General features: G+C 41.4%; 3 protein-coding genes across 6 annotated transcripts; 1 reads left to right on the top strand and 2 right to left on the bottom strand.

Moving 5' to 3' along the window:
* Positions 1 to 251: 251 nt before the first annotated feature.
* On the top strand, positions 252 to 1,288 carry LOC6038354 (growth arrest and DNA damage-inducible proteins-interacting protein 1). The gene has a single exon (XM_038253102.1). The coding sequence runs from the start codon at positions 369 to 371 to the stop codon at positions 1,197 to 1,199; it is 831 nt and encodes a 276-aa protein (XP_038109030.1). The 5' UTR covers positions 252 to 368; the 3' UTR covers positions 1,200 to 1,288.
* Positions 1,203 to 2,219, bottom strand: LOC6038353 (ER membrane protein complex subunit 10). Its single transcript, XM_001848115.2, has 3 exons — positions 2,060 to 2,219; positions 1,444 to 1,998; positions 1,203 to 1,372 (listed from the first exon to the last, which is right to left on the bottom strand). The coding sequence occupies exons 1-3, from the start codon at positions 2,111 to 2,113 to the stop codon at positions 1,295 to 1,297; spliced, it is 687 nt and encodes a 228-aa protein (XP_001848167.1). The 5' UTR covers positions 2,114 to 2,219; the 3' UTR covers positions 1,203 to 1,294.
* A 621-nt stretch (positions 2,220 to 2,840) lies between these two features.
* On the bottom strand, positions 2,841 to 10,669 carry LOC6038352 (arylsulfatase B). Of its 4 annotated transcripts, none has more exons than XM_038253098.1 (6): positions 9,771 to 10,669; positions 4,881 to 5,388; positions 4,557 to 4,809; positions 4,312 to 4,469; positions 3,204 to 4,250; positions 2,841 to 2,924 (listed from the first exon to the last, which is right to left on the bottom strand). In XM_038253098.1, the coding sequence occupies exons 2-6, from the start codon at positions 5,376 to 5,378 to the stop codon at positions 2,856 to 2,858; spliced, it is 2,025 nt and encodes a 674-aa protein (XP_038109026.1). In that variant the 5' UTR covers positions 5,379 to 5,388; positions 9,771 to 10,669; the 3' UTR covers positions 2,841 to 2,855. The 4 variants fall into 4 exon arrangements, 3 of the variants coding, with proteins under 3 accessions (XP_038109026.1, XP_038109029.1, XP_038109028.1); XR_005277183.1 differs by lacking the exon at positions 9,771 to 10,669 and having other exon boundaries at positions 2,864 to 2,924; positions 3,204 to 3,342; positions 3,432 to 4,250; positions 4,881 to 5,378; XM_038253101.1 differs by lacking the exon at positions 9,771 to 10,669 and having other exon boundaries at positions 2,861 to 3,342; positions 3,432 to 4,250; positions 4,881 to 5,378.
* Positions 10,670 to 11,844: the final 1,175 nt, after the last annotated feature.

Here is an 11,844-nt window from a genome sequence, read left to right on the forward strand (position 1 = left end):
TAGAATTTTAGAATTTTAGAATTTGAGAATTTTAGAATTCTAGAATTTTAGAATTTTAGAATTTTAGATTCAGCATTTTGAGGTTGAACTATTTTATAAAATGTATAAGATTATCAAATACAAAATTATTTAAACGTTTTTGCAAGAATTAATTTTTAAGCACGCAAAATTGCGTACACAAGACTATAGCCAACTAGTTGTGTGAAACATTTCAAACTTATCGTTTTCTCCAGGCCGACTTGAAAGCTCAATCAAAACATACGAAAACTGTCAGTTCACAAAAACAACGAGGTGCTTACACAATTCACACCCGAAATCAAATAATTTCCAAATAATTCAGTGAAAAAGTTAAATGTCCCTGCTCTAAAATGTCCCACCGGCAACTTCTCAACCGTTCGGCCGGTCCGCGCTCACTTCTTTCCCTGCTGCGACCCTCGCTGACCCGCTTTTACTCTTCGTCGTCGTCGGTAACATCGAAAGACTCCGCCGAAGAAGTCGCCGCAGAGGAACTCCCGGTCACTTTCGTTGAGGACGATGGCCTCGAGGCGGAACGGGAAGCTCGCATACAGGCGGCGCGAAACAAGTCCCGGCTGTTGCCCCAGCACCGGAACATGCTGCACAACACGCTGCCGTACGAGCAGTCCCAGTCCTGGATCCACGAAACGGTCAAGTACAAACGGATGATGGTTGGCCGGTACGGGCTGGACGGCAGCAAGGTCGATCCGAGAATATGCTTCCCAACAAAGCAGGAAGCGCTTGAGCGATCCGAATACGAAAAGGTTGCGTTTCCGCACACCCTTCAGGAGATGATGGCCGTGAACCGGAAGGCGAAGCAGGACAAGATTGCTAAAATTCGGACGCGGGAGGAGGAGATTGCCAAGAAGATGGAAAAGCTGGACCAGTGGACGGCGGATTTGAACGCACGGATTGCGAAGAAGGAGGCTGATGCGAGGGCGGCCAAGGAACGGAAGGATCGGTTGGTGGAGGAGGTGCGGCGACACTTTGGCTTCAAGATCGATCCTCGGGACGAGCGATTCCAGGAGATGTTGGCCCAGAAGGAGAAGGAAGACCGCAAGAAGGTGAAGGAGGCCAAGCGGGCGGAGAAGGAGGTCAAGATGATGGAGAAGCTGAAGAAGAAGACGGCCAACCTGGAGAAGGACGCGGCGAAGGAGGATGATGTCGACGAAGATAAAAAGTAGTCGCGTGGTCAGAACTAGAATTTTATTGATATCGAAGGGGGAGAATTGAAGCTTTTTCCTACGAATAAATTAAGAGATGTAGCTGCAAATTTGGCTTAACGCTGTCCACCGGCTTCCGGATTGGTGGCCCCTGAGATCAGCACCAGGATGACGACCGGCACGATGTACATCCACTGGAAAGAAATGTCCCTGTTAGAGCGAGCGAGCTCATGCGATCAACAAAATTGCCCAGATTTCAACTCACGTATTTCGCGAAGAACCCGCGATTGTCCTTCGTCTCGCCCCTTTCGCGCGCTTCCCGCTCCCGTTCCATCTTCTGGATGAAGCTGGCCGTGTCCGGGATCGGTGCGTTCTCCATCGCCTTCACGTACACGTCCGTGTTGAACTCGTCCAGCACGTCAATGTCCCGGTTGTTCAGATCGCGGCAATCGCCGTAGTTCCCGTTGTTGACCGACTGCGTGATCCCCGTCACCGACCCGGCGTGGTCCAGTGAAACCCACAGCACGTCCGTCAGCTGCGATTTTGCCAAGGCGCATGCCTTCGACGAGGTCAGGAACTTGGACCGCGACCCGTCGGATTCGACGACGTGAGCCTCCAACCGGTACAGGCGGTTCTCCTCCGCCAGCTTCCGGAACAGGTTCCGCTCGTGGGCCGTCAGCGGTTCCTGCGAGACGCTGTTGGCGCCCGTGTTCAGGCTCGTGATGGACACGTTGCCGCGGAGCGTGAATTTGTGCGGTTCGTGCAGATCCAGCGCGTGGTAGAGTTCGATGTTGAGCCAGCCGTCATATTCGAGGTGGGTCTGAAGAAAACGTGAAATAACCTGAGTGACTTTAAGTTCGAACGACAGAATAACTACTCACCGCATCCAATACCAGCACGATACTGCACAGCAGTACAAAAAGTGAACCCTTCATTTTGTAAAACTATTGAAATTCGCTAACTTTTCCTCCAATTTGGGAATAGTCGTCTGAAAATTATTGATTGCACTTTTATTTTGACAGTTCGCGTTCTGTTCACAGCAAAAGTGACAGCATCAGCTGATTCTTATCGTTTTTGTGTCAAACGTGTCCGGGCCCCTCCGGGGTGAAATGTTTCACTGCACTCTAAAGTTAAATGCACCGTACACGCTCATTTCGAATGACTCATTTCTGGGTTATTTTCACACATTTTGGAGTAAACTGACCTGTTTGCGCACAATAAAAACAAATATATTTTTTTATTTATAATTATTTTTTTTATTCCGCAAATTCTGAATTACTGAAAAAAAAAAAATCAAACCATTTACGACCCCCAGGTCTTTAGTGGTCTGTATTGCAAGTTTCTGCTCGAAACTGGGAGTCCAAAGGCTTGAATGGGGAAAGTACCCAAACCTCTTTCTACTTCAAGGAACCTTCCACCCAGGGTTCGAATTGGCGACCTTTGGATTGTGAGTCCAACCGCCGCCAGCGACTCCACCGGTGCAGGCTTGGTTTGAAAGATAAACAACATACATCTTTTATAGCAGGGAGACGACTGACTTAACGGCCGAACAACAACCAAGGCCGGGTCCGACGTTTTACTTCCCCATCCGATAGAAGGTTGGAGCAGATGGGAACCGACGGCGTAACCATTTGGCCAAGTCTGCTGCCTTGTCATCTTTAAGTAAATAAAAATCGATCAACTTATTTTAAGTACGTATGTGTATTCACAGCGAGATCCATGTCTTTTGTAATTGTTCGTAAGGTCCTGCAAGAAGTTTAATGATTTTGAGAAATCCAAGTTTTATGATTATTTTTTGGAAGCCAATTGTTGAACACCTTGTTAAGTACCAGTTAGACTAGGAACAGAGAAAGATTAGATTTACAGAGGTAGAAGTAGAATCCCGGATAGATAAACCAAGTTTAGCCTTACTTAAGTAGTTAGTGATTCTAACCCGTTTTAAGAGTAACCTTAAGCCTACTTCAAAGCGAAGCTGACGACCCAAGCCTAGTACCGATTAAACCTACTATCACCAATTTGGTATACCTTCTGATTCGAGCTCGACGAGGCTTGCCCAAACACGTCCGACAGTTTGCCGTCGCTGCTGCTACTGTCGTCGACGGAATGGGACAAACCCGCACTTCCGATCGTCGAAATCGTCGCAGTTTGCTTGCTTTTCGTGGACCTGCAGATTCGCAACACATTTTTATTGGACATATAAACGAGGGCTCCCATTACGAACAGGATGCCGACTACGACTATGGTGATAGTTACGGTCAGTTGGACGTCCTCGGGCAGGCTCGAGTGGGGCGGCGGAATCTCCGGATAGCGCTCCGATTCGTCTGCTCGGATGTCGGCGAGTTCCTGCGCGGAGATGTCCTTGCGCCACCAGGTCCAGACGCCGCCGTGGTTGGCCGGATTGCCGGCAGGGTCGTGCGGTTTGTTGCGAGGTTTCTTCGCGAGGCGGCGCAGGGTCTCGACTTTGGTGCGAAGCTCACGGAACTTGAATGGTTCGCGGGCCGAGATGTCGTTGAGTTCACACGGATCGTTGACGATGTCAAACAGGCAGGCCCGTTTCAACGGGTTGCAAGTGGTTGGGTGAAGGGGTTTGTGGCAGACCACACGAGAGTGCTTCCTGAGATGTTTGATGAGTTCGCTGGACAGGACATCACCGGATAATTGGGCGATCTCCGTTTCCAGTACTGTCTTGATGTACTCTTCGTCACTTGGGTGAGGATCTTCGTTGTTCAGCTGACCGTACCACCCATCAAAATTACCACCACCCGTGGTTCCGTTGACGTACTTGAACCCATTCTCCATATAGCTGCTGTACCCGAAGATCTCGTCGATCATGTTCAAGATCACTCTTCTTGGGTACCCGGTATCATAAGACAGCGCTTCCCACTGATCAACGCCGTCAACTTCGGAACTGTTTCTCGCTTGAGGCAGTCGAATGCCGGCGATCGAGGCAAAGGTCGGCAGCCAATCTGAGATGTGAATGTATTGGTTCGAAACCCGTTGACGTTCCTCGAGCAGTGGACTCCAGATGGCGGCTACGTTACGGGTCGCTCCTTCCCATGGGGAGTTCTTTTGCTGGAAATTTAATAATTTCATGAATATTTTATTTTATTTGTAAGTAAGATAACAAACTAACTCCTCTTAGTGGGAAGTTGGAACCGCTGTTGGAGTGCAGTCCAAAGGACGGGGCGCCGTTGTCCGAGATAAACAGGATGATCGAGTTCTGGATCATGTTCTTGGCGCGCAAGCTCTTGAAAATAGCGCCAACGCTGTCGTCGAGCTTTGAAACCATTGCTAAAAGTTGAATTTAGTTTGTTTTACTTAAATCATCTTAATTTTTAGTTTTTAGACAAATTTTAAATATTCAGGTAACCTTCATACCTGCATAAATCCTTCGATTCTCATCAGAAATATGTTCAAACTTCTTAATGCGTTCCTCCGGAGCCTGCAACGGATCGTTATCGTTTCCGGTATGGGGCGCCAAATGGTTCACCATCAGAAACAGAGGTTCACTCGGGTTGTGCTTGTCGATGATCCGACTGGCCGCGTCCGTAAAATGATCCGTTGCGTAGGTTCCATTGGCATCGTAATCCACCGCCAAATTATGCCGCATGTCGTAGCCGGTGTAGTTGGTCTGAATTAGGGTTTTTGTTGTTGTATAATTTCAAAGATTTTTTTTTTAATATTCCCTTTTTGAGTACTTACTGAAGACATTTTATTGGAAAAATCCCAGAAATCTATAAATGGTCCAAGATATCCAACATGAGAGTCAAATCCTCTCATCGTGGGAGTGTACTGCTGGGCAAAGAACCCTAAGTGCCACTTCCCCACCAAATGTGTCCTATATCCGGCCTCCCGGAAGTATTCCGGCATAATCTTCTGGTCCAGCCCGAGGCCCCACGGCTCGTCGGAATCGATCACGTAATGCTGCATTCCGACACTGATCGGATTCCGCCCCGTCATAATGGCCGCCCTCGACGGAGTGCACATCGGCGCGGTGTAGTGCCGGTTAAGGATGATCCCTCCGTAGGCCAGCGCGTCAATGTTGGGCGTGGGGATCTGGTTCGATCCGTGGAATCCGACGTCGTTCCAGCCCATGTCGTCCGCCATGATGATCACGATGTGAGGTTTCTGGCCGCTTTCGTACAGAGTGTTGCACGTGGTCAGGACCAGCACCGTGGTGAGGACGAAGATCGACTTCATGATCTTTAATCTGTGATAAAAAAGATAAAAAATAATTTTAGGGATGCACATTTTTGCAGTTCCTTCCCCCCAATTTGATAAGAAAGACCTTGCCCTCTAATAGCACTAATCGTAAGATCTCGTACCACTTCTGTGTAACTCAGTCATTCAGTTGTGAAACACAAAATTTCACTCAAAACCCCGCGGCCGGTTTGTTTGTTGTTTGTACAGCCTTGTCTTGTTGGTGTGCACGTTTTATAGATAAAATAATAATTATTACATCGTATATGGGAGAGATAGCCTGCGAGTGAGGGAGGCGCCGCAGGACTTGGTCAACATTTTGTCATTATGAAAAGTACAATAATCAGACGATTGGAACTTGTTTGGTTAGGATTTGAATTGTTAATTTGGATAGGTTGAAACTTTAAAACATAATACTGCTCATGTTCGAATAAATTTTCCATACTAGCAATTCCAGCCCAAATTTTAGGTAATTTTTTACTCGATCCTCTCCGATTCCAATAATACTTTGTAGACATGTTATTCCAGGTTTATATAAGCCATTTTTGTGTATATAGAGTCATTTGCGAGAATGACATTTAAGAAGGGTGTAAGCAACAACAACGAGGCCATCTCTTTTTTTTCGATTTAATCAACTTCTGGAGTTTTTTTGAAAAGGACCAATAAACCAAATTTCCAGTTTTTGCTTTTTGGGTGTTTTTGAAACCGCCTTGAGTCAGTGGTATTGAAAAACACCCAAAAAGCAAAAACTGAAAATTTAGTTTATTGGTCCTTTTAAAAAAAAAACTCCAGACTTCAAATTTGACATTATACATTAAAATTCAAAGCTTTTGTTGATTTTTTTTGTAATTTTTCAGATTGCCTAATACCACTTTTTGATCCAGCTTCGAGATCAAGCAATATTAAAATTACGAATTAAAAACATCTTAAACAACTTACACCCTTTTCAAATGTGATTCTCGAGTAAAACTGACTTATCGAGAAAATAAAAAGAGAGATGTGAGCCGGTAACATGGATTTAAACATTTGCAACTGTCATGGTAAACATCACAGAAGCTTGACAGACAGTTTAACTCTATGTTGCACTTTTAATTTCTCGATATGATCCTAGGGCAGTGGTCACCAAACTGCGGCCCACCGATGACTTCTGTGCGGCCCGCTGGATGGGTTAGATAACACAATTGATTTTTATATTCTACAATATTTATAAAGACTTGGGAAGTAATATACTTAGATCAACATAAACTTCGAAAAATATCTGCAACTGCCTAACCTAAAATATATTTTTTTGAATTCAGGCTTGAAACGGTTAAACAGATAGCAAAAAAATATGAAAGGGATGTTTTTTAAATTTTCCTCAATTATCTGGAGTGGTACTAAAAATTCAAGCAAATGACATTATTTTCAGTAAAATTTCTTCAATCGCCGTACGAACGTGACGCTCATTGTGACGCTTGGCATAAAACTTGTTAGAAATATTATGTTTATAAATTATAAAATATGGATTTTTAGTTGAAACTTTTCCGATCAATTTTATCATCCTTACAAAAATGAAAGAAAATTAAATTTGTTGATTAAATTTTTGTTTTATTATTTTTATTATTTGTTTAAAACTTTCGCCAATAATAAAAAAATCGACGCAAAAATAAAATCAAATAAATCAAAAAATTAACAGTGTAATTTAAATAAACGTCAAGAAAACCATTGAAAAGATAAGCAAAATATTTCAAGTTGAAAAAAGTTCAATCCAAATGTGTGTCTAATGGCCTATCTACAATCACTTAGCTTAGAAAATTTCACTTAGCTTAGGAATTTGAATCAATGGAAATGAATCTGAGTTTCTACAATAGAAAAGTAATCAAATTAGAAACTGACGTTTGGTTTGGAAAATTTCAAAATCTACGGTAAATTGACGTTTCCATATCAAAGGTAAACAAACAACTGCATAGCAACGTATATCAGCCCAGCAAGTTTTCTAAATTGATTGTGGATGACGAACGTAAGTTGCAGACTTTCCTAAGTAACTACTTTACTTAGATGTTCAAAGATAAGTGATTGTAGATAGGCCATAAACCTAAAAAAACTATCGGTAAAAAGTAATAAATATAATAATAAATACCTACTATGTTTTTAAAGTGAAATATTGTTAAATTCAATAACAATTAAATATTTGAACATGAAATATTTTGAGAATGGATTGATATGGAATGTTGAATATTTTTTTAATTGGTTATAGAAGCATAATTGGTGACAATTTTTACAGTATGTAAAAAAAGTTTTTACACCCCTTGGGCACTATGCACATTTTGTGATGAAACATGTAAACAATTTAAAGTTTGACAGAAACCTAGTACTACGTTTTGTTCAGAACTCATGCCGAACATTTTGCTACAATAAGCTCATGAAAAGATGATTTCTATAAAAAGTTATATAACAAATACTATTACGAAAATAAAAAAGGTGCAAAAAAAGTTTGTACACCTTTCGAAAAATTAACATAAATAATGTTATGTGTTGACAAATCACCATAAGTCAAGCAATTAGATGTTTTTCAAAATTGAACTTTCGAAAACATTTCTACAACTTTCAGTATTTTTTATTAGGGACCTACATAGGGAAATGAAATGTTCTGGGAGAAATTTCAAACACTCAAAGTCATTCCAATTTAAGGTTGAAAAACTTATAGTTTTTCTTTCGAGCTGGCACTTTTCTTATACCGAACAAGCACAAACATGACATAAACTACTAGATTATTATCAACAACAGTTTTACAATACTTGTAATTGATAAAAGTCTCGTTTTTTTTGCCAAAACTATTTTAAATTGATTCCACTCTTGTTCTTGCACGATCTTGTTGCTCGATTGGAACCCCGATTTGACAGTTCGATTGGAACCCTGAGAGTGACATTTCGCCTCTCCATATAGGCTCTCTATTTTTTATTTATAATTTATATGCGGTCCGCGACACTGGAGAAAATTACCAAATGGCCCGCGATGATCAGCTGGCTGAGGACCACTGGCCCAGGATTTCAATGAAATCGGAGAGGGTTGAGTGAAAAAGTTTCTGAAAAATTAGGCTGGTACAAATTTTATTTTAAGTTTTTGTCCCCCCCCCCTTCAAAGTTGGCTCAAAAAATCAGGGGGCAAAAAAATTTATTTTTTTTAAAACTCTAATATTTCAATGAAAATTTAAGTGCAATCAGTTGAAATTAATTTTGAATGCATTCCCCTGCGCTTAGAATCATTTTTAGCATGTTTCGGTTGATCTAAAAATCATTTGAATTTTTGAAAATTTTCGATGTTTATTATCGCAAAAAGTTTTTTTCGGAAAAATTTTGTTGGTTTTCGTCCAATTTTACATTTTTTGAAAACTAATGATTGCAAAACAACTGAACTAGTGTAAAATGCATTTTAAAACAACTTTTCCGTGCAAATGTTGAAACTATGGCTTGTTATTTCAATATTTTTATTTTTTTATTTTTTTGCCCCCCCTCGAACCCGGCCCGAGCCGAGGGACAAAAACTTTGAAAAATATTTGCATCGGCCTTAATGTTGCTTACCTTAAAATGATTTTTGAAATTTTGTTTAACAACAAATGATTTTTTTTAAGCGCAAAAGATGCATTTTTTAGTTAACCTAAAACTTATTTAAAGAATCGAAAATTTAAAAAAATACATCAAGTGTTTTGGGAGTTCAACTAGTAATGATAAAAGTTACATAAAAAAATTGAAACAAAAATTCCGTATACCATTTTTAATGAAAAGTCCTTACCATAACCTACAATTTTGCCAAAGACAGCAAATCGATCAGAATATCCCTTCTCAAAATACAGATTTTGTACGACCAGCCAGCAAAATTGCATGGAACTCTTCTAGAATACAATGTACGGAACTTAAGATAAAACATGGTCTTTAGACATGGTTTGTACAAAGCTTTATCCAAATAAAAAATACAAAATTAAAAAAACGAAAAGAATTGACTTAAGAAACTTATGTTTTAAATGTTAATATAAATTATAGAAGAAGTCTTTATATAAAATTTGGACGTTTTTTAAATAATGTTGGCACTCAAAACCTGGTGCAAAACCTGTGCTTTAACCCTTTGGAGCCTGATGGATTTTATTGACCCAAAAATCATAATTTTCTGAGCTGACAGATAATTTTATATGGTTTTAAAATAAGCTTCAAGCAACACATTGAATAAATTCGTCGATATTTTCAAATCCATTAAATTAAAAAAAAACAAATTTCAAATGTAAAATTTTAAACCTCAAACAAATCAAAAACCAAAACTTAAACAATAACTTTGTTTTAGAAGGCATCAAAATATTCTCAAAATGATGTTCTCAGCTTAAAATTTACTTTTAAGTATTACCAACTTTAAGATACTCACCTAAACCAGCTTCGTCCAAACCACAACAAATTCGCAAATGGTTGCGCTCAATCGATTCTCTTCGCTTCCCCGCGAAGCGTCCAATTCTTCGGAGATTCCCCGCTCGCTGGTCAACACCGTCCGTGGTTCAGTTCAACCGCATTGAATCACTGCCCAATTATCGATCAACCGGCTCCTTCCAAAAGAGAGCCGTAAAGTGATTCCGAACCAAACGTGCTGAGACTCAATTGAATTACGGCTGATTTGGGAAGTGGCTCGATCAAACACGTTCGCGAGCGATCAATTTTGGGACGTTTAATCAATCGCGATTCTCAACGGAACTCCGGAACTGCCTAAGTACACACCGTTTTGAAGATGTCTCGCGCAAGGACAAGGGACTGTTTACGGTGAGGATCACCACTGTTTTGTATTCCAGAAGAGTGACTCCAATTTAAACTAATTTATTTTATGACTGATGAGGTTCCCGCCGCGATCAACAATAACGCGAGAACAGTCCGGAGTAGTAGCTAAGGGTATGTTTTTTCCGCGCATCGACCACTCTGGGCCACGTCCAGAACTCAACTGACTGCGGAGACGAGCCTGGACCGGTATCAACTGCTGCAAAGCTGCTCTCTCTCGCGGGAGGCAATCAACGAGTTGTGTCTCTTTTGGGGAACTGTTCTTATCACTTGCAATCGCCTTTTATCTAATAACTTTGGGATACGTTCCGTAACCGTCTAATCAGCTACCTTCAGCCGATCAAACCTGTTCGAACGGATAAGCGACGCGACCATTGCCAACCACTACACCCCACTGAGCGAGAGATATCGAAGTCCTCGCGCGAGGATCTTCCGGAATCTGTCGTCGTCGGAGATCTCGACTCAACTCACTGTTCTATACTCATCACTGCGTGAAGGTCCCGGTCGAACTGAATTAATTTGCACCCAGTCAGCTGGGTAAATAAGTGGCTCTCTCCGCCGAGGCAGGGTGAGTGTCCCAGACGCCGTTGACGGGCCCCTTGGGGCGGTCGTTAAACCACGTCGATCTGTGATCTACAGTCTCAACCATACATTATCTGATCTTCAACTAACCGCATAGCCGATCTCTCAGAACACTTCCTTTCTCTTAGTGTAACCACGTGGTTCATGAACGACCCCTCGCCTGTTTACTACCGCGGTAGAACAACTACGCTGAGTATAGATATCGGTTGTACGCCAAGTTGTTTTGTTCTGTTTTGACTCAGGAAACGTCGGTTGTACACGTTCGCTCAGGCAGACGTAACCCCTTTCGGGTTCAGCGAGGTAGATTGACCCCAAACAGGTCTGGGAAACACCCAGTAATGGTTTGTAGGGGGTCATCCGTAAATTACACAATCGCTTTAGGTTAGAAAAGAAAGTCTACGCTTTGTATTATAATATTTCTTGCTGAAATTCCCAATTAAAGACACAAAGGGTAGTCCGAAACGTTGGCCGCGAAAAGGTTGCCAGTATCACATATGAACAAAAAAGGTGCTAACACGTTGGTGCAACTTGATGCAGTTCAGCACACAAAAAAGAAGCAGACAAATTGATACAGAAGACGTGTTTCTTGGGTGAGTTTTGATTCTCGTGGCGTTGTATAATTAATGACACTGGGCGACAAAAAAATCTCTGACTAATTTCTAAACCATTAATATTAATAATAATTTAGAATATCACATCAAACAGACTATTTAAATAAATGCTTTATGCTATCAAAAAATAAATTATTTTGTCGACCTGTGTTCTTCAGTGGCCTGTGTTCTTCAGTGGCGACCGGCAGCTAATGGATACAAATCGTAACTCACTCTTGGTGGCGGGTGACGGTTGTAATCGCACAATAAGCAAAAGAACCACATCAACCATACTTTGTTTGGCAGAACGCGGTTGCAAAACCACCTGTTGCGTTCAGCGAAGAATGACAACGCAAGTCAAGAATCAGAACTGGTTTAATCTACGTGCAATATATTCTGGAAGATATAATAAAGAGAACTCGAAAAATAAATTCTTCAATTTGAACGTATGGAAAAAAATAATTTTAAAGCAAAAAGCAAAAAGCAAAAAGCAAAAAGCAAAAA

Source organism: Culex quinquefasciatus, chromosome 2 (assembly GCF_015732765.1).
Source record: "Culex quinquefasciatus strain JHB chromosome 2, VPISU_Cqui_1.0_pri_paternal, whole genome shotgun sequence".
In the NCBI taxonomy this organism is placed as follows: Eukaryota; Metazoa; Arthropoda; class Insecta; order Diptera; family Culicidae; genus Culex; species Culex quinquefasciatus.

Bases quoted from the DNA above. Each gene is read 5' to 3' on its own strand.
- LOC6038353 (XM_001848115.2), bottom strand. From the start codon at position 2,113: ATGAAGGGTTCACTTTTTGTACTGCTGTGCAGTATCGTGCTGGTATTG. The intron at 1,999-2,059 runs GTGAGTAGTTAT...CGTTTTCTTCAG, and splicing joins TCGTGCTGGTATTGGATGCG to ACCCACCTCGAATATGACGG. The intron at 1,373-1,443 runs GTGAGTTGAAAT...ATTTCTTTCCAG, and splicing joins GCGGGTTCTTCGCGAAATAC to TGGATGTACATCGTGCCGGT.
- LOC6038354 (XM_038253102.1), top strand. From the start codon at position 369: ATGTCCCACCGGCAACTTCTCAACCGTTCGGCCGGTCCGCGCTCACTT.
- LOC6038352 (XM_038253098.1), bottom strand. From the start codon at position 5,378: ATGAAGTCGATCTTCGTCCTCACCACGGTGCTGGTCCTGACCACGTGC. The intron at 4,251-4,311 runs GTTAGTTTGTTA...TTAAATTTCCAG, and splicing joins CCAACTTCCCACTAAGAGGA to CAAAAGAACTCCCCATGGGA. The intron at 2,925-3,203 runs GTATACCAAATT...AACTTCTTGCAG, and splicing joins CGTCGAGCTCGAATCAGAAG to GACCTTACGAACAATTACAA.